The 22,650-nt window shown below is 42.4% G+C and overlaps 1 protein-coding gene across 7 annotated transcripts in view; it reads left to right on the forward strand.

Moving 5' to 3' along the window:
* The window catches only part of kcnn1a (potassium intermediate/small conductance calcium-activated channel, subfamily N, member 1a), a 77,030-nt gene that overhangs the window by 14,836 nt on the left and 39,544 nt on the right, over positions 1 to 22,650 (forward strand). For 6 of the 7 annotated variants that reach the window (XR_005209024.1, XM_037786406.1, XM_037786405.1 and 3 more), the window contains exon 1: positions 1 to 1,125. This exon is cut by the window's left edge. The exons of the other annotated variant lie outside the window; for it this stretch is intronic. Coding sequence is in view for 5 of the 6 variants with exons in the window: in XM_037786406.1 (XP_037642334.1) it covers positions 1 to 1,125 (1,125 nt within the window). In the remaining variant the exon portion in view is untranslated. The remainder of the gene's footprint in view (positions 1,126 to 22,650) is intronic. 7 annotated transcript variants of the gene reach the window in all.

The raw sequence follows: 22,650 nt of genomic DNA on the forward strand, positions 1-22,650 counted from the left end.
CTACCTCTGACCACCGCCACCGCCCAGCAGCAGCGACCTTCACCCGGCAGCAGCCACACCGTGCAGCCGGCGGCGGTGCACCTGCAGCAGGATCCCTGGGCCCCGGCTGGTTCTCAGCAGCAGCAGGAGAAGAAGAAGCATCACCAGCCTGTTTTTCCAAGCTGCCACTGCAGTTTTTCCGAGCAGGAGACGACGAGCCTATCTCAAAACCATCACCACCACCAACATCCCTCCTCCTCCTCCTCCCCATCCCCACCTTTTCCTCCGCCTATACCACCTCCACCACCACCACCACCACCGACGTCGTCCTCCTCCTCTCTGCTGCTGTTTCCCCGGGAATCTAAACGAAGGAGTGCCAATAATAATTACCACCAACAGGCGAGCATCGTGGAACGCTGCAGGGGAGGAGGAGGAGCAGGAGGGCAAAGAGGAGACCACAGGCAGCAGCTGTTGCAGCAGCAGCAGCAACAGCAGCAACAGCAGCAGCAGCAACACAGTCATTTAAGACTCCAACAACAGAGGGACGACCCCTCCCCTGAAGGAACCCGTGCAAACTTGCAGCAGAAAGGGCGCTCTTTAAATGTATGTGAGTCAACCGAGGCTAACAGGAGAGCGTTTGAGTCTCATCAGACTCAGCAGGACCTGCAGCAGCAGCAGCAGCAACAGATCCCACAATTACGAGCGCAGCAACAGCTACTGGTGGGGAGCAGCTTGCCTATCAACTACTACTGCGCCAGCGGCTCAGGAGGAGAGCTATGTAGGACTCACCAGGCTCCACTGCTGCAGCAACAGCAGCAAGAGCAGCAGCAGCAGTTGCAGCAGTTGCAGCAGCAGCAGCAGCAGCAGCAAGGCGCACTGGGGCTCTGTCCCCAGCGTCCGCAGCACTGTGAACAAGAAGAGCGCAATAAGTCTGGGAGGATCACCACCGACCAGGCGCACAGCCGCGACTCCCGCGTCACTCCTCCGGTAACACAACAGGCGTACGCTGGGAACTCACAGTCTGCGGCTGGAAGCAGCAACAGCAACAGCAGCAGCAAAGACAGCCCCAACTACGGCTCCAGCTATCACCTGTGGCCAGAGAGCCCGCATAAAGGAGAGGAGAGGATCCGCATCGACCTCCATAAGGTATCTTTATTCTCATTTTCCTCCCTGCGATATTCTCTGATGACAGAAAAAACAAAACCGGCCTTTAACGTTTTCTCTCAATGACCACGCCTGTCATATGATTTTTTTTTTGATAGAGCACTATGTGTACGGTGTGCACGCGCGTGGTATGTGTGTGTATGTAAAGGGGGAAAAGGAGAGGTGGTGTTGGGGGGGTGTATTTGAATCGTCATTCAGTGTTGGTGCACGGATGGATGTAACTACATGTAACCCAATGCGTGATATCTATCTTATCTAACCTGTTTCATTTTGGTCACACGAGCACGCGCACGCTCGATCGCGCACACACACACCTGTTCCATGTAATGTTGCAGTGTTGTTCTGGGTTAGCCTCACTGAGAAAAAAATATATTCAAATGAAGCTCCCAGGGAGCTGAATGAGAGACAAAGCATGTGGTGTTGTTTCCAACAGAAAGCGAGTGAGCAGGGGAATCTCAATGTTTTGGCTTCCAGACACTGTTAACGGTTAGCTTTATATCATCAGGGCCTTGTAGGCTATACACCTGTCAGTGTGAGCCGGGTGTTCAACATATACTTCCAAACTCACTTTATTTTACACAGTATATGTGCTGCATGTTCTGCCTGGAGAGCTGTCGTGCACTCAACAGTCCAATGCAGTGTAATATATAGTAAAATAGAAGTAAAGATATCAACCTCATAGGACTTATTACATCAGGACAAACAAATGAAATCAAGGTGACGAGCATGTTAGATAATTAGATAGTGACAACATGGATGAAAACATATCAGGAAGGTGATATCGGGTAAAATAAGTTGAAAAGTTCCTGCACAAATTGACATCATAGGTCAAGTGAAAGTGTGGGAAGGTGTGTGTCAGCATGTATGTTAAAAAAAAAGAGAAAAGACAAAGTTTTAAGCAGTTTAACTCAAATGATGTGCCATTTATTTCTAATTATAAACATGATTTACTGGCAGTGCAAATGTTGCCATCCACTGATCCTCACTCACAGAAAAGCCATTGTACATTTGTTCAATATTTTATCGATAACTGAGTGAGTTGGATGTTCTCTCTGGCTGCTCAGAGCTGAAGAACAAATTGTTTCGGATCTTGCAGAGAAAAAACAGAAAAAGCTAAATCAAAGTGCAAGATGTTAAAGTACATTGTTGTTTGCCGCTAATAGAAGAAGGAAATTAACTACTTTTTTTTGTGCCACCAGTCATCTGGTTGACAAAACTAATTATTGCTCGTATACCAAAGGACATATGAATTATTTTGGACAGGTGTTCATCTCGGTGGTGGAAGCAATCATTCTTGTTTTCAAAACGAGGCACCACCGTTGTTTTTGTTTTTCATTTCCTCCAGGTGCAGTCGATGTGAAGTTGTTATATCGCAGGATAGGAAAGGGGAAATAATGGGAGGGAGGCACTGATGAGGGCGCAGCATCTAAATAAGAGCTCCTTTTTAAAATGCTGCAGCTGTTTTCAGGGGCTGAGCTGGCACCGGTAGCAAAAGGTGGTACATCGAACCACCTTGACACGACTGTTCTGAACTTGGCTCAATTTTGGAGCATCAGCAAAACGCCGAAGTGACCAAATGACTGAAGGGAAAGTAAACTTTTATATTGAAGTTGCCGCCATCATGTTTCAAGTTTAAGAGGGAAGCTAAACCCAAGGCTGGAGGTGGAACTTGTTCCTCTAGTTACATAATATTGATCAGACACATATATAGGGTCTGCCACTTGGTGTTAGAGCATCATAAGTATATCATAAGTATACCAGTACGTGCCATGGCTTCATTTTCTTCTAATCTTCCGTTTGCATGGCATCATAGAGGCATCAAGTTAATGGTGTCACCTATTGTGCACCAGTTATCGCCTTAACCCATTTGCGCCCGGTATGATGAGAAAAAATACCACAACATTTGTTCCGATTGGTCAAAAGTCTTGAAATTTGGTATGGACATACTTTGGGCAAGTATCTAATGGTCAGCTTTGACATTTTTTAGATCACAATGAAAAATTTTTTTTACACTGCATGTCTGTACATATATTTGATATTCAACTTGTAATGAGTTCATAGATAGTAAATACTTGATTATGCTCCTTGTAGTTTCTGAGATACAGACATTTATTTTTTTATCGTACTATATCTAGTATTTGGGCACATGGGACTACTGGTTTTTCCTAAAGAATGATAAGAAAAACTCACTTTTCAGCCAAACCATTTGAATGATTTTGAAAATTTCTTCACATTTATGCTTAGGCAAGCCCAGAGAACACTTACACCAAAGGAAATTAAATATAAATATAAATAAAGTAAAATATATGCATCCATTTACCACTATAAAATGTTATTTGTTTGGACCTAATCACTAATAAAGTAAAAAATACATTAATATATATCCATTTATCACTATAAAATGTAATCTGCTAAGACTATACGGATGTTGTGACTCCATTATTACTGTGTACTGGAGAATGAAAGCCCATATTGTACTAATTATAGTGTAAAACATCTTTGGTAAGTTGTAAAATAGTCCCAGTGAATACTCATTACTGTTTAAGGCAGCTGGGATTTTAACAGGCTGCAGGAGCGTTATGTCTTTTAAATCCATTCTGATTATGATACTGGGAGATTTCTTTGTCTTTTCCAAACTGATCCTGCCCGTCTCTGATGGCTACGGCAAAAAGAATTGCTGGAAAATGGTCAGCATGCAGCAGGAAACCAGTCATATGATGTAGGAAGCAGCAGTATGAAGAAGTCAAAGGCAATAGAGATCTCCAAGACAACTTTTTGCACATAGTCAAAATGGCAATATGACTTTAGCATCATAATTATCCCAGCTTTGCAGCTCTCCAGCACGTAATTTCCTCAGCAAACAAGACATTTATTTATTACACAACTATTACATAATCCAGTTTCACTCATAAAACTGGAAATCTGAAGGAAAAACAAATCTTAGAATTACTCCCAGGACGGATTCTGCCTAAGTATCAAACCTTTTCCACTCGCTCAGATCCGACCGTGCCAAGTATTTTGATACGGCTAGACACGCTTATCTATTCACGGATATTTGCGGGATCGCGGTTACATCTTATTGACTCGCCCTCAATGAGACAGCCCCCTACCCCCCGCTCCCATTTGAAATCCCTTAAACAAAACACTTGTGACAGAACAAGCCTGATAAAGTGTATACGATTACAGTATCCCGCAGCACACCCTGAAACTGGATACCCAGCCCACTGAACTGATGGCAGGTAGTACGATATTGTGTCCTGCCTCAATAACATTGTGCTTTGAAAGGTGCATTGCTGCTTCTATTGTGATAGGCTGTGTAAGTACTCTAATGCCTGCCACTTACTGCTATGGTGATATCTCCTGCCGGGACACTGTAGTACACATAAACACTGGTGGTTTTGCTCTCGTTTTTTTAACAAGGCTGAGTTGTGAGGATGCGCCGACGTCTTGTTTAGCAGAAACCTGTGATTGATCACTTTACAGTTTGTCAGATTTGGTGCCATCCAGGCCCAGAAATTTACAGTTTTTTTCTTCTGAAAATGAAAGATGAAATCCACCAATAGAGTGGAAGTGCACTTTTTATTGCCAGGTCATATATTTTATGATATTTATGTGGTTTCTGTCCCTTGCTGGGGCAGTATGGGTGATTTGCGGGAGCCTAAGCTTTCATTCTCTGTGACATTATGGACGAAAATATTGTAGCGCTGCAGCGAACAACTCTTCATTATTGATTTAATGTACCGATTATTTGTAGAAATCGAGGGATAGTTTGACATTTTTGGAAGTGCGCTTATTTGCCTACTTGATGCGAAGATTGAGATGTCAAACCGTTTCATTAATCAGAGATTTTGACAATTTTATCGTCAAATAATTAGGAAACAGTGTAAATTACCATTTCCCAGAGTCCAGGGATGCAGCTAACAATTATTTTCATTGTCGATTTATGTGTCAATTATTTTCTCGATTAATCGATTAGTTGACTGGTCAATAAAATGTCAGAAAATGGTGAAAAATGAAAGTCAGTTTTTTCCAAAGCCCAAGATGACGTCCTCAAATGTCTTGTTTTGTCCACAACTCAAAGATATTCAGTTTACTGTCATAGAGGAGTAAAGAAACCAGAAATATAATTTCACATTTAAGAAGCTGGAATCAGAGAATTTTGACTTAAAAAAATAAATTAATACTTGAACCGATTCTTCGATTATCAAAACAGTTGGCGACTATTTTAATAGTTGACAACTAATCAATTAATCATAGCAGCTCTACCAGAGGGTCGACATCTTCAGATTGTTAAAAACTCCAAACATATTCAATGTTGGTTGCAAAGTAAGAAGCAAATCCTCATATATGAGAGGCTGGAGGACGTTTGGCATTTTCTTTGATAAATGATTTAAATTATTAATCGATTATCTAAACTGTCGACTATAAATTGTGTCGACTATACGATTCATCATTTCGGCACAACAAATGTGATCAGAAAACACATGCAGGCGTCTCTGATTGGTACTCAGCTTTGAGACTGCAACAATTATTTTCATTATCAATTAATCTGCTGATTATTTTCTCTCGTAATGGATTAATCGTTTGGTTTATAAAATGTCAGAAAATAGTTAATAATATGTGTTACAATTTCCCTAGCCTGAGTTGATGTCTTCAAATAGCTTGTTTTGTATAATCAACAGTCTCAAACCCAAAAATAATCGATTTACTTTCACACAAGACAATGAAAAATAATTGATCGGCAAATCGTTTCAGCTCCTCTCAGCTCATCTGTTGCTGTATCGTGATTTAGTATATAAGAAATTTTTGTGCTGCAGCGTGTTCACCATTATCACGTTATCATGCGATGCAAATGTACTGTTTCATAGTAAAAAGAAGGAATAGAAATATTCATTGCCTGGTGGCATCTCTCTCTCTTCTCTCCTGTCACATCAGCCGTGTCTGTTGGGTGTACCGGGCCTGTAGTTGCTCTGCTGTAGCTGTGTGTGTGTGTGTGTGTGTGTGTGTGTGTGCGTGTGCGTGTAAGGCGAGAGCCAGCCCACCTTTCTGGAGAACATAAGGTTGTATGTGTCATTGCAGAATGGATGGCTAGAGAGAGGAGGAAAAGCTATTACAGTAAAGCTTTTTGTGCAGATCCTGCCAAACTGCAGTCCAACACGCGTATAATCAGCCTATATGATCTGGGAAAGGTCAACACAGCATATATCAAAGTGGCACTTGCAACCAACTTAGTGTCTCTCAGGAGGATTTAGTGTGGTCGTGTTTAGTGCTGGTTGTGTGTGTGTGGAGCTCTGAAAAGTAGAAAGTGAATGGTTTTGTTCCCTCAGAAACACAAAGTATTTCCTATAAATAAGACAAACATTCAAAATATTTCCTGTTTTGCTGCTTTCATCCATTTAAAGCTTATTTTTTTCTCTTTTCATTGTTCAGTTTTTCCTATAACTGAGATCATTTATTTCAAGTAAATACCAGAGCACTTTTTTTTCCCCCTCCTGTCTAAATTAAGGAAAAATGCTGAGGTAATTGGGCTGCCGGCCGTCTTTAGAAAAGTAGTTAATCTTATCAGTTGTGTGTTTGCGTTGGCTTTGCAATAACGCTGAGGTAACGTTGAGTGCTCGGGCCTCGTAACAACCGATGTCGACAGATCCGCTTAACAGCGTTATGATTTACTAGAAGGCTCATGCCAGGAGAAACATTATGTTGATTTAAACTTTCTGTACCAGCCGTCTCGCTGTTATTACAGGCGCTCGCGTTTGTTTTTCTCTCATTAGGCCTCCATGTTTCCACTGCCTTGTGTGCTCAAGTCTGAGAGGGCAGGCAACACCTTGAAAGTAAACACACCTCACTGAACAATTAAATGTCAAACAAGGGGCAGATCCTAGTTCACATCCTCTGCTGTAGATCCCTGATAACGCTAACTATTGTATGAGGAGAGGTAGGTGTTTTTGCTATGGGAGCCTCTTTAGTTTCGGCTGCAGCTGGCAACACACAGGCAGTAAGTATGAACATGAAGCTCTTTTAATAATTGATTGCTGTTTTCCCTATTTTTTTTTTTTTGTCCGCTGTGTTTAAGTGCTACGCTGCGCTCCTGCTCTGAAATAGATTTGTGTTACCATGTGTGTTGCTATGGAGAGATCAGCCTGGTATTGTTGTAGCTGTCTCTCTCTCAGGGGGTATTGAGTTTGGTCAAGGAATCATGTGCAGAACAAGATTAATCTTTTGGACTCATTTCACGCTTGCCTTTAACACACGTGTAGTACACACATACAGTGCACACATGTCCGCGTCTCACACACACACACACACTCACACCCACAGTGAAGGGTAGCCCACACACACACACACGCTGACATTACTGTAAGTGGTGTTCAAATAGTGCTCCACTTGATATCGTTCATTCGCTTTGCGTTTCATCTGAGTGAGCCGGCACAAGGAGGGGTGTATTGAATTACTTGCAGTCCAGTTGAATACAAAGAGTGGAAAGAAAGCGTGTTGGGGGTTTCCTCGGTCGCCGTGAGCCTTCGCCGCTTACTTACTTACTCCGCGGGTAGAGTCACAGCATGGCAGATGTTTTCGCTCTGCCAGCAGTCAATGCAATTTGTAACCTGGCTGCTCGACCTCTCATGATGTTTCCCTTTTCTAATGTGTGTTGTAACTCACAATTTCTTTTTTTTTTGCCAAGTCCCCAGCGCGGCTCTTTGCTTAATAAATGACCGCAGTTCATTTATATGGTAATTCCTGCGAGATGCTAGCCAAGGGATGCCAGGCATATAATGTATCACCTCAATGCATATGCTTTATGGCTAATTAGGTTATTGATCTGAGGCTGTTCCCGCGTTAGGGCATGATCACACAACACAAAAGACTATGAGAGTATGAGTAATGCAGCTGGAAGCAGATATTTGTCATTCATTACACTGCTGGAGAGTTGTACAGCGATGGCTTCGTGTGTGCGCAGATGCAGGTTTGTGCGCGTCTTTTTCCACATATCTTATGATATTGCCGACGCGGCGCGAGCTCATTGAGTCATTTCAATATTGCCTGCTGGCTGTTTTCAAATGTTTGTTAAACACTGTGTTTGGTGGGAGTGCAGGGTGCAGTAACGAGATGTGAGAGATGTGTGATTTCATCATACTTTTGCTCACACAATCGACTAACGCTTCGCTTGCAGCCTGCCCTTGAAAAAATGCAAGTTTGGAAAGCGTTGCTCCTGCCATTGTGAAATTCCATACAGAGAGTGTTTTGGCTTGTATGTGCGCCACTTAGTCGTACATATGAATACATGTGTGTATATTCGTTCCCCGCTCTGCATGTGCGCTCTTTTTTTCCCCTCCTCCTCCTCCTTCTCATCAGGTCTTTATGCCCTCAGGTCAGAGTTTGACTGCTGATCCCCTGAGCTGCCGTACTACTTAATTTACAGCACATGATACACAACCGTTCCCCTGTAAAACTCAATCACAGCCTCCTCTGGCCACTGATAAATATTCAGTGAGGAACAAAAAGCCTCAGCTGATCCGCATATATCTATAGCATATACAGACCTACCCTGCCTTTAGCTGTTTTTATAGAAAATGCGAGTACAAGTTGTTACCTTTATACAAACAAAACGCATTGCCATGGGAATTTAAACCCAGCCTCTAATCAAGAGGCCTCTGTGTATGTTTGTGTACTGTAAGCGTGTTCTATACAAATTACTGTGTGCATATGCATCGCCAGCCATTGTGGCTGTTCTCCAACACGCAAGCTTTACAAATAGAAGCAGGAGACAATTTGAATGAAGCTGCTTTCCTTCAGCTTTGTCACCCCGCCTCCTCCTGCCGTCCTCCTCCATCGTTACCTCAACTCACCTAGCTGGTGAATATATAAAACATGGAGATACAGCGTGATATGTCGAGGGTCTTCTGAGGTTGACTACAGGCGATGTGAGCTGCAGTGAAACATCTGTTCCATGGGGGCATATTTCTGTATGTTCTGTCTTTGTGCACATTTGCATGTCCGTTTGTACCTGCGTTTTGCGCGTAAGGGGAAAGAGAGGGCGAGCGAGTGAACGAGTGGGAGGATAGCTTTAGTATATCATTATCATGTGGATGCCACAGTTCTTGTCTTCAGATGGCAAAGGTCACATTAACTCTATTGCAGCTTCTAGTCATGTGGAAGAGCCTCTTCTTCAGGAATCCTCCGCTGTACTCCACGCTTAATTATGCATCTGTTTCCAAAGAGGGCGAACGCAGCATACTGTATATGCGTTAATGGGTGTGAACATGTGTTTGCAGTCCATAAAAAAAGCATTGATTTTTATAACAATATATGAATGCTATTTTTATTTATCTAGTGTTCACACAATGCTGACACGAGAGAAATGTAGCACCTCGCTTCCTCCCTCACTCACTCTGTTTTTTTTTATGTTAGCGGTTTCTATGGTGTTGGGCTCCCTGTGTGCTGTAGTTCCTATACAGCTGCTCCAGCCTCCATTATCGGCCTCCCTCCGACTGTTAACCCCTCAATGGGCCAGCAGTCTGCGCACTTTGCCTTTTGTTACTGCCATTTTCTCTTTTAACCCTTTCACAAACAAAAAGCTACCTTTCAATCTCTTCCCTTCTCTTTCTTTGAGAGTCCATTTTCATTTCTGCTCCCCAGCCACCTCTTCTTCTTTTTCTTCTTCTTCTTCTCTGTCGGACTGGGAAGAAAAAAAAGGGCTTTTTAAAATAGAATCAATTTACACTAAAGGGCCCAGGGGGCGTTAGAAAACTGCTGCACTTAATTTCATAATTTCATAAAAGAAAAAAAAAAAAATCACAGCTGGAGGCTGTTAGCACATTTCCCAGAACTTTTATCATGTGAGACGTAACAGAGTAGCATGAAAGACAGATGCTCTTGACTGAAGTACAGTACAGTGTCTGGTTATGGTTCGCCTACCTGAAAACAAGATTACGTGTGGTGCAGTAAATAGTAGATATTGCTATATATGTGTTACATCTGTGGGTGAATATAAATGTACCGCTTTTTCCAACTGGCCTTTGTCTCAGTTCACCGGAGAAAAGGGGGCGAGGGGGTTCAGAGCCAGATAAGGATATTCAATTAGCTGGAGTCTATGGGAGACGGCTGCACCAGTCAGAGCATGCTGGAGCCGGGTGACATATGGTAAGGGCTCTCTGTTAGTGTGGAGCAGCAATGAAACCTGATATCTTCTCATTTCATCTCGTCACTGTTTCAGTAATTTTCCCACTGGAATGTCAAACATCTACTGTCTGCTTCATGAGATATCCTTTTTTTCTCCTATTTTCTCAACGGGAAAGTCTCATCTTTAGAAATGAAAATGGAAGATCACTAGAATACGGGGAATAAAACACAATGGTTTTCAGATTAACACAGTTTGAGATTATTATTTTTTTTATTTGTGTTTATTCAACCTGTTCTCACTACCAATTCATCAAATACCGACGCTTGGTCAGTGCCCCTCGGCATCGGATACTGGCGCACGGAGGCACCCTTTAGTAACTGCACGCGGGCCGCACCAGGTTTTCAACTAACTCCTATGTAAACCCACCTGAGGCAATATCTGAGGAGTATTAATAGTGTGACTTCGCTTAGGGCGGCTGGGAGGGGTGATGGATGGGTCAAATAAACAAGACTTTCAACCAGGAGACTGCTGTTTGTGTCCCGTGTTAAACTAAAAGTAAACATTTACTTATTTTGTAACGTCAGTCGCCAGTCACATGACTCGTCAGTCAGTGAAGTTAAAGGTCTTAACAATAACATTTTTTATGTAGACAAATATATATTTTTTTAAATATTACATTCACAGAGATTTTAGAAAGGAGCCGAATAAAAGTATGGCTTATGATTTTGAATTAAACCTTTTAAAAAATGTTGGCGGGTCCCAAAGAATGTTTTGTTTATTTCTGTAGAAGATGATTCCCACTTCTAACAAGGCTTGTGAGCCAATAGTAAAACGACGTTGGTATCACATAGGCTTGCCGCGGCAGTCGTGTTACACGGTGTAACACGGTGTTACACGGTGTTACACGGTGGTCGGGCACACACCGCTTACATTACTTGCCCACCGCCACCGCTGTCGTTTTGCTTTTTTCAATAGAAATAAAACCCATTTAGTCCATTTTGGCGTACCAGCGGCGTGTCATAGTCGGTTGATGGACGGTACAAACTGAAAGTGAATGTGTCCGCTCCGTACGGAGTCTCAGCTCAGAGTAGCAGGAGTCAGATTTCTCACACGGGAGGAGAGAGAGTTGACAGGCAAGACGATGGCGGAGGATTTGCTGTCATAGCGAAAAGCAAAAGTGCCCATTTGGCAATACTTTTGATTGAAGCCTAATGCTATAAGGGGACCATAACGTTAATGAGGCAATCCATGAGGAGGACAGAGCCGGCACTGAGGGAAACCTGCAGCCTTGCATGAAAAGCTGGACCGGAGAGGCCAGACACACAGCCATCCGACAGTAAAGATCAAAGTAAGCGCTCTACATATACTGAGCGCCGTCTTTTCTTGTAAAATGTCCAGTGTAATCAGTAACACCGGTGTTGTCACAAGTTTATTAACCGGTGGGAAAATTTCCTCACCGTGACATCCCTAGTATCACATGGTATCTCTGGGTCGTCAGTTAGTGTGGAAAAAACTGATAAATGGCTGAGATTGACGGTAAGTGCCGGCAACGACTTGTTGTGAAGTGAATGCAATGGAACGGGGGAGGGAGAATGCAACATCTAGTGGCTGAATGTTATCAGTTGTACCTTTAACGTCAACCACGATGGTTTACTAACCCTAACTAAGTGGTTGTGTTGCCTATACCTAACTTCCTGTGAAAACGGAAGGTTAGTTTGAAAGGACACTATGCATGTAACGAGCGTATATTGACACGCCGTCCCTGACACGTACAAAAGTAACGCTTTAAAGGGGAACTTAATGCGTCGGTATCCAAGGGGTACTGACCAAGTGGCGGGAGTGGGAGTGAGAATGTGTTGGTTTATTCTCTTTATAAAAACCTATTTATGTTATTCAGTAGTATTTAAAATTGATATATTCTCTCTGAGGATTCACTTTGACCCTGAAATGCAAAAGAGGATTCCTCTGATTCCCGATCACTCTCTCTTCCTCACCCTCTCGCATCCTCTAGCATCTCCAGTTGGCTCGTGTCCTCTTCACGTCATAAATCTCAAGCAGGACGTTTCTAGGCAACTCTCCAGTCAATCTTCACTGAGTTTGTTGCGTTATCGATCTGTCCTGTGCTATAGGTTGTCCTGGCTTCCCTCTCCTCTATTGATGTTTTGTGCCTCGGGGAAAGAAAGAAACTGCCTCGGCCTGAATTTACAGGGGGCTCGTTTTCAAATGACTTACAATCACCTCGCAATGAAAATAGAAGTTGTCAAGGCAGTGGCATTTGTACATTGATGCTATCGCTGGATCTCACAAGAGTGAATGCAGTTTGATGAGAGGTCAAAATTGTGGGATTGCAGAGCGAGTTATGGGGCACTTAAGGGTGATAATCTCTGTGAGGAATATATGGTCCTGTTGGGGTGTCAAATAGCTGACAGGGGAGCAGTCACCCTAATGAAGATGGCTTAGTCCTTAGGGTCCGACATAGGCTGAGCTATATTTCAAGCTTTCGTGGTTTGGTGTGTTTGTGTGTGCGTCTTCTGTCCCTGACCACGTGCGTTGTTGGTCACCATTTTCTGTAACCCACAACTATACACTCCTACTCATGTTAGACTCTACCATAATAGTATGAGAGGATAATTTCACATGTGAATGACAATGGAGGGTATCTACGTGACATTAATGTACAGTGAAGTGGCTACAGTCACCCTCTCATACAACATGTGTCACACACTTTCAGCACTCAGAGGTTTTTGTCCTCAAACACACATTATAATGTACTATTGTTTCTTTTACATACACCATCATTATTTCTCTAATCATACTCACGCACCGTCATCTGAATTTGTATTTATTAGTTTGGAACTGAATTCCAATAAAATTGAATGAAATTGAATTCAGTTGCTCTGAAACTGTATTTGATTCCTTACTGAAAATTCAACTCTCTATACATTATACTTCCACTATCAGTTCTCACAATTCAATTTCAGTTTACTGAGACACACATCCGGTCGTAGAGGAACAGCAATCGAGTGCAGATTCACAGAACTCCGGTTCGTGAACGTTTTGTTTTATATTGGATTAAATCCAAAGTGGCAGACACAAGAAAATTACTTTGTATTTTTGTTTCATAACGGCTGTTTAGCCAGTGTAAACCCTGCGCGTCTCACTTGTGTAACGGCAACAACAGAAAGTTTGCTGAGCGAAAACAGACTTGAAAGTTTGTGTTGCTGTTGAACAGGTTTGGCCAAGTTTGCTGATATCGGCAAACTTTCTGTCCAGCGCAGGATGGTCATAGCGGGCTGGTGGCCAGTGGGTGATGTTACAAATCCTACTATAGCGAAGGTATGACCCGCACTACTCTGCCTCTGATTGGCTTACCCTGATATTCTTACCCTAACCAGTCTCACTCCTCATGCCTATACCTAACCAATCTAACAAACAAAGGCAACGAGTACTAGCCAATCAGAGGCAGAATAGGGCAGGTCATACCTTCACTATGGCAGGATTCGTAGTTGAGCGGCCAGCGGCAGCGCTGGGTCTAACCTGTGTAACGGCAGCAACAGAAAAAGTTAGCTCATATCTGCAAACATTCTGTCCATCGCCGGGAGCCACGGCGGGCTGGTATGGGCTGAATCTAACCTGTAAACTTTCAAAGTTTGCTCAGCAAACTTTCTGTTGCTGTTGTTACAATACAGCACTACCATAACAGCACTGCAACAACAAATCTGAATTTGATTAGTAGCCTGATAATCACACTGAACTGCCATTTCATTTCACTTCAAATAGCTGACTCTAACAAATCAGGACCGATTTAGAAGTATGGATCCAGGCTAAACTGTTCTACAATTTAGTTTAGGATTAGGATAAATGGGTTACGTTCAAATTAATTGAAATGATACAAGTGTTAGCTTTTGTCCATTTTAACTTGATTTATTGAAAAAGTGGCGGTCTGAATATGTTGATGAAAAAACGTAATCACGGTGGCTTTACGTTTCCACCAAAATGTATTTTACTAAATGGAAAATGATTGTATGTGAATGTAATTCTTGTTTGTCTTAGATAACCCACTATGAAGAGAGAGTAAGATGAAGTTTGTCGCTAAGAATGAATGTTTCTAAAAGACTACGGTGGTGTTACAGTGAGAGGGATTTCTGGCCTAACCCTCCTCTCATAAGATTCGGTTTGTGTGGGAATGTGTCAAGGATTGGGTCTGCCTCGTTATGAGGGGGTTATCAGCACAAATCTGGCATCAGTCAAGCAATCAGCCATAATGGGAGCAATATGGGGCAATACTGTTGATTAGCTAAAATAATGAGGGCGCTTTAGAGAGCTTATTAGTGCAACGTTGAAATGCTCTTCTGGTCCCATTTCCGTGTTCAATGTCAAACTTCAAGGAGCAGGTTTTATGGAGGCATTTACACATCAACATCAACACTGAGAATGTGTGATGTGAGACATTATATTGTGCCATCTAACCTGGAATTGGCTCTTTCTAAAATACCAATTACAAGTAAAGTGCAGTTTAATATTTTTAAGTTAAGTCCTGTGTTCTTTCCCTCTGTACCAAAAAAGTACCTACCAGCCTTTTCTTCTTTTTTAAGACTTGTCATTTCCTCATATTTTGTTACTCAATGAAATAAATTGTGTAATAAAATAAACAAAATTATAGGAGCTCAGGAATCTGAAAGAAACTTTTCACAGTCGTGGAACCATAACTGCAAAAGCTTTATGATTAAACCAATAATAATTAGGATAGCAGCCTGATATATGTCATATAACGACCTATTAGGAAAAACTGGTTCATTCCAAAATAGATTTAAATCCATTTTAATTGAACCTTTTTTCTTATTGCTTTCATTTTAACATCTACTGTACACTCTGCTCACACTACACACCAGTTATGTCTAAGATGCTCTCTTACACAAACACGCTGCTTGGACTCTTTGGCTCTTGTGTCATTTATGAGCGTTTTTTACCACTTGTGAGAGCAAACAAACTTGCTGGGCTTCGAGTGGCCGTTTTTTCAAGTTTATATATCTTTCTCCGGGAAACCATCTTTGCTTAAGAGACATTTACTGTGCAAGTTTCCGGAATATGCTGCATTACGTAATGAGGGTTGTGGATGCCATTCCCATTTAATAACCAAATTTGAATTATACTGTTGCCTCATTAAAAAGCACAGCAACGATCCAACAATGGTGTTAAGAAATTGATGCAGGTTAATTTTTGCAAATGTTACCCTTTGGTGGAGTGATGGAGTGATTGATTGGGTATGTTGTGTATTTGAGCTGTGCCCCCCCCCAACACCTCCATCCCCCACGGGGTTTGTAAACAGGAGGTAAAATGTTGCTATGGAGTCAGTTAGTTAGCTGTAGGCTACAACTTGAGCCTTGTTTTTACCAGCCGCGACAGCGACGCTGGTGTTGTTTTCACCTCGGGAGTCTGTATGTGTGTCATCATGGTAAAATGTGGTCCTGGTAGACACCTACCGCAGCAGGAACTACCACAGAGGAGGTTTTGAGTACTTTGTTTATATTTCTGTCTGTGGACAGATTTTGTCACCTCGATAGCGTCACAACTGTGCAAGATACAGTCATGAAACTTTACTGGTTTGTAGTTGAGATCAAAATGAATGCACAGTTTGAAGATTGGTGTGGTCCGAGCAAAGGTGCCGGAAGTAGGGGGGTAGGAATTTGGCAATGGGCCAGATTTGGCGTCGCGGCTGGTGTGATCCCATCGCAAGATGGTCACTGGTTTTAGCCTATATTTGTTCACATTTTGGCAAATTGGCACCATTATAAGTATGTAAAATGAGCTATTTGCAGTTCTTGTTTGCAATGTATCACTGGATTACTTTAAAACTAAAGAAAACTTAAAAACATGATGATTCTCGAGTTAAAAGGAGCATTTTTTCTTTTTCAAGTTTCTTTTTTGCCTTTTTGCCTTTATTCGATGGTGACAGTAATAGTTATGAAAGGCTGAGAGTGGGGGGGGGATGACGCGCAGCAAAGGGTCGCGGGTGGGATTCAAACCTGGGGCCGCTGCGGTAAGGACCCAGCCTTGGTACATGGGGCGCCCACTTACCAGGTGAGCTGCTGGGGCGCCCCGAAAGGAGCATCTTTTCTGAGAGGATACATATTATGGAGGTGTGCAAGCGATGGACGGTTGTGTGGCGGTGTGTCACTTTATGGCCTGTTCACACCAAGCGGGTTAAACACATTACCTATATTCAAATGAATGGGAGGACTGGTGTTTTCTGATTTGGTGTGAATGCAGCCTAAGTCACGCTGAATCTAAAAATATTTGTATTATGTCTGTGTGTTCAAATGTTCAAGTTATGACTCAAAGCAGGAGGAGTCCTCCAAACTCCCCCCCCTCTTCAACTCTCCCAGACAGTCTGCTTTAAGTCATAAACAGGACATCCTCCTCAAACCATTTAATTTAGTACTTGTCATATGGTTCAATTACATTTGTACAGGAACATTTCCTGTTGTTTTGGAGTGTTGGTTTCAGGATCAGTCCTGCCATTATGGCCCCGATCTACAAATCAAGTTTCTAACAACCCACCTCCTTAATTTGCTGGAAATTAAAATTGTTCCTAATGAGGCAGTGGGTGTCCCACAGGGAAAGTAACCCCCCCATCAGTTCTGACCCCAATCTCCCCAGGACCTAGTTTACGAGACGCACACTCACACAGGTTCACATGGAGTCACCTTGTTGGGTCCTAATTATAATAGAATTGTGTCTCTGTTGAACACAGCGCGTTATTAGTCCTAACAATAACACATTCCCACAGGCGTGTACCCATGTCCTTTTTCTCCATGGAGGTTTTGTCTTGTTTTTGTCTACTTATTTTGTTGTTAATCTCTGAGCGGAGAGCATGAGGGGGGGAGGAGGGGAGGAGGGAGGCTGAGCTCTGCTAGAGGCCAATAAATATCTCTGTTATCAAGCTACCATCATTAACTGCATGGTGTGTGTACAGTGAAATCTGCAGACAGTTTTTTAATCTAATGTGCACATAGTAGTAATATTGTTCTCTTACTTCTGTTTCTTTCTGTTTTATTACAGTATATTTTTATCACTGTGAAATACACACACACCAAAAACAAACTAATTGTGGCCACATCATGTTTCGGATGACTCACAGTTGGAGTGAATGTGATCTTTAAAGGATGCCAACTTAACAGTAAAAGCATCTCATCTTGTTTCTGTTGTGACTTAGTGCTATTGTCCCATATTTTAAGTCTACTTATTTGCCTGCTTAAAGGTTATGGCAACCCTGAGGCGGCTGCAGTGCTGAGCTTGATTTTTTTTATCGCATTGTCACAATTTATTGTGTGTAGATTTTATTGTTGCCTTTTATTCTGTCGCTGAGTTGCTGTGTCGGGTCTTCTTCCCTCTGGGGATTCCATTAATGCCTCTGATAGTCCTGGACGACGCTACGTTGTAGACCCCTACCACTTGCAAGTAATCGTCCTCGCTGAATGGCGGTGAGCATTTATGCTGCGACTTTTGTGTTCGAGGTGCTGGTCAAATATCCTTGATCATGTCAATACCAGACTTTGACACCTGATACTGGGGTTTGTGTCCTCTGTCACGTGTTTTTAAGTTTAGGCTACCAAAACAACCGAGGGAAAGATTGTGGTTTTAGTTGAATAATGAAAAAGTCGTTGTGTTGAACATTACCATTGTACTAATTTATTAGTTGCCAGGAGCGGATATTGTAGGGAGAACAAATCAAATACATTGCAGTTATGTTCAATATAAACATTTCCACATTATGTTCCAGTCACCATTACATTTTGTCAAAAACACATTTGCTAATATGTATTATTTGTATATGAACATAATTATTAGGCGACAAGTTAGTAATACAAGCAACTCGTCCTGAAATAAGTGGAGTGAGTGAGACTGACAAAAATTACAACTAACTACATTTAAATTAATTCAAACACATCCCGTTTAGCCTGATCCTAAACTACATTGTTACGATGTTCCATTCATTTCCCGTCTATTGTGTTGAATCCAAAATGCTTCCACACGTTTCCAATAGTTTGGTGTCATGATTATCTGTTCAGCAGGACTCATTTGGATTGTGTTGTGAACGTTGTGTGGATGAATGACAGCAGATTGGATTATATTTACACATTGTATTTATATTTTCTTTTGCCAACATTAGATATTTACACAGCTAACAGCCATATTTAGCATTAAGAAAATCAGTTAGCTAAGGCGTTAGCGTACGTTACTTGCCAGATCTCGGGAGAGCGCTTTACTGAGACTAGGAGAAATCCTCCCGATTTGTCCGTCTGAAAAATGCCCTTTTGGTGTCAGAATGTTTGGAAGATATGTGGCTTGTAAAGAAATGGGTCCAATATTTACTTTGGTGACTATGGGGCGAAAAAATCAGTCATAATCGATGTTCACGTTCACCTCTCCCGTTGGAGTTAATAGACTCAGGACATGCCGCTAGACTCCTAAAGGGGCGGGGCAGTGGCGAAATCCACATGACGCAGGAAACTGATTGCGCTTTCTGCTTTCTGAAATGTCTTAAAACACCCCTGCTGGCGTACAGCTGTTGGGCTTTTAGACAGAAAATGTCAAATCAATCAATCAAATATTTAATTTTCTTCCATACTATATATTTCATATTAAACATGAAAGCCCTACTATATTGCTACAGCCAAAATCACAGACACTATATATACATACAGTTGCTATATTATGTGCTACTGTGTTTGCACAGCTTCCATTAGAGCTACAGAGTTCTTAAAGGGTTGGATGTGACCTTTTGGTTGATCTGCCAACCGTATGAGAAGTGTGCCTGCCTTAATTGTCAAGTGATCTCTTCGGTCCGTCGCAGCATTACTGATGAGACACACTAAACACGAACAATATGCACAATCATACATGAGGAGATGTGGGACTGGAAAATGTTAGAATAAATGCGTGAGATGAAAAACGCACTGTGCTTTTTCCATGTTCTTCAACTCACGTATTCCAGTCTCGTCCCCACGCTCGCATGTGAGCTGCTCACATCAGCGCACATCAAGCAGTCGTCCACGCGCTCGCCGATCGCACCAGACATGTGAAGTCAGAGCGAGAATATTCTGTGAAAACTCTTTGAACGTCGGCTGCCTCTTAAATCTCTAGGACTGTCGTGTCTTCGTGAAACACTTACAATAGCTCCGACTTATCCCGCATAAGGGCAGAAGCAGCCATTATTTAACAGCAGACATCCCTACAGAGATATAAGGACATGAAGTATAGGGCGATAAGACTCGACACACAGAGGTTCACCCTTTCTACTGCTGCAAGGAAATAGCATTTCTACTTAGACACTGATAAAGATGACACATTTTAATTCATGGTGTTATCCCTGAGTCATGATATGTACGCCTATGCTATTCATTTTTTGAGCATTAGATGCCATAACAAGATCGCATTAAATATATATTGTTTATTTCCATCACCGCGGCACACAGAGTGCTGTGATGGAGGGTTTTCCTTTCATGAATGTGGAGCTGCAGCCTCCGGTTTTCCTCCGTCTTTACCAACGCTGAGTAATGATCCGCATGCTGGTCAGGGATGGACGGAGGAGCCCTGATGCCTGCTGGCCTGTCAGAGAAATGTGACAGCGTCTAGTGTGCAGGGACAAACTGGAGAGTGTAGCCCGCAGCTCTCAATCACTCCGGGGGCTGGCAGAGACACCCACAGGGAGCTGTCCTCCCTCTCTTTCATTTATGTCTTTCTCTTCCCCCCCCTCTCCATCTTTCATGTTTCCTCAATTTCTGCCTTATTTCGCCGCTCTACCCTTTTCCTCGCTCCTCCTTTCATGTCAGCCTTGTCAGCCTCCGCCCGCCGCTCGCAAATTTTACACGCTCACACACACGTGGATCTTCTCAAACAATTCCCCCTCGCGCTCGTTTCGCCGCTACACACTGTCTGCGTCAATATCCGACCTAATCCGGTGCCTGGCTGAGGCTCAGCTTGTTCAACTAGCAGCACATATGCACACATCCACCCACCCACCCACATACAACACACACACACACATACACAATTAAACAGACTGGCACCCACATGCTCAAACTCACAAACAAACACACGGAATTGAACACACTTGATTTTATAATGCACAATTCCATTTTTAGGGTGTATAAGCCTTTAACACTGCAGCACAGAAGCCCCACACAACACTGAAGAATGAGGATTTTCTATTAGATTTGAGCCGGCTGGAGAGAGAGACACAGAGAGGGAGAGAGGAGAGGAGCGAGGCAGAGAGTTGCCTTCATTTAAACTGTTCTGCACTGAGGCTTTTCAATTTGATTATGAGGCTCCATTTCATAGAGCCTGGATGCTGCGTGCCATTCAGAATGAAATTGAGCCGTCGGTCGGCTGGACAAGCAGCCTCCCCGCGTCTCCTCTGTGGGGGCATCAGGGGACGACAAGGGCAACGCTGGCCCGCCGTGCCCTTTTCGCCGCACTATTTAGTCGGGTTGCAGGGGAAATGCGAAAAGCGCCAGAGCTCGGGTAGCTGGCTAAGTGGGCGAGAGTGTGGAATTGATTGAGGCTGCTTTGAGGTTTTTGGAATGTGATGTGAGGACTCCTACTGCAAAGTCTGTGAAGGACTCTTTAGTTTTACAGAGGAAAAAGTCCGCCATACATCTTGGTATTTTTTCTTACTTCCTCTATGAGCCTTGTCTCTCTTATCTGCCCCTCTTTAAGCTCAAAATCCATCCCTGTTGTGTAGGAATGCAGACAGTCAGTCAGTGTTCATACAACCTGACTGATGGGACTGTTGCCATATTTGGGTCAGTCCTGACCTGGTTCAGTGACTGATGATCACCAGAAACGGGTAACTAAAGCTGAGGATGTAACAGCAGCCCTGCTCTCTCGGTGTCCATCATCAATCCTGTTCATTTACGTTATTGGAACAACACTTCCTGGGACGTTCTCCTTTTACGTCTCAGGCTCTTGACTGTGACAACTTGGCCTTTTTACTCTGATCTATCGTCATGTAATTAGTCATCGGAAACCAAATTAGGGGTTTCGCTTTGAGACTCAGTTTTTTAGCATTTCTGTTCACACTATATAGAAATGTTTTAAGGGAAGAATTAATTATCTTTTTTATACTTATTGTCATCGACCTACTCTAACTTTATGAATGGAGCTGTTAAAAAAAACATACCTTAAAGGGAGATTTGTCAAGTATTTAATACTCTTATCAACATGGGAGTGGGCAAATATGCTGCTTTATGCAAATGTATGTATATATTTATTATTGGATATCAAATAACAACACAAAACAATGACAAGTATTGTCCAGAAACCCTCACAGGTACTGCATTTAGCATAAAGAAATATGCTCAAATCATAACATGGCAAGCCCAACAGGCAACAACAGCTGTCAGTGTGTCAGTGTGCTGACTTGACTATGACTTGCCCCAAACTGCATGTAACTATCATAAAGTGGGTATGTCTGTAAAGGGGAGACTCGTTGGTACCCATAGAATCCATTTTCATTCACATATCTTCAAGTCAGAGGTCAAGGGACCCCTTTGAAAATCGCCATGACAGTTTTTCCTCGCCAAAATTGAGCTCAAGTTTGGAGCGTTATTTAACCTCTTTGGCGACAACTTAGTATGACATGGTTGGTACCAATGGATTCCTCAGTTTTTCTAGTTTCATATGATACTAGTATCTTCACTTTATCTTTAAAAACTGAGCCCGCTACACAAAATTAATTTGCGTTAACGCGTTATTGCGTTAACTTTGACAGCCCTAAGAACCCATAGCTTTGCAAAGCCAGATTACTTCTACATGGCTTCATATGTATTTAGATAATTGGCTGGGCTTTCAGGTGCCACCTGTGCGGACTGTGTCCGGAAAAAGGAGTTTATTTTATTATGGACATTGGCCTTGGAATGATCTGCAGGCTAGACTCAACCTAGAGTCCCTCTTCTCAACAGTTTTGAACAAAAGTTATCAGAAGTTTTAACCAGAAACTGTTATTGCTACAGTGCGTAACAATTTTGAGTTGTTGTCTTGTTGCCTTTTTTGTCTACATGTATCATATACTATCTACACTGTGTCTATTTAACCTCTTCTGTTGATGCATGGGCTTTAGTTTTTACTCTTTAATGTATTGTTTTGTTTTATTGTTTGTATGAAATCGACGTGCACTCGATGTTTAACTTTGCTGCCTTTTTGGCCAGATCGCCATCGCAGAAGAGATTTTATCTTAGTGGATTTTATCTGGTTAAATAAAGGTTAAATAAAATAAAAAACACATTTTTTAGATAGTTTGGAAGAATTACTCAAGCACATTAATGATTAATGATTATTCCAAGGTAAAACCCATTGAGATCCCATGCAGGGAGTGGTGTCTT

Source organism: Sebastes umbrosus, chromosome 12 (assembly GCF_015220745.1).
Source record: "Sebastes umbrosus isolate fSebUmb1 chromosome 12, fSebUmb1.pri, whole genome shotgun sequence".
NCBI classification, from domain to species: domain Eukaryota; kingdom Metazoa; phylum Chordata; class Actinopteri; order Perciformes; family Sebastidae; genus Sebastes; species Sebastes umbrosus.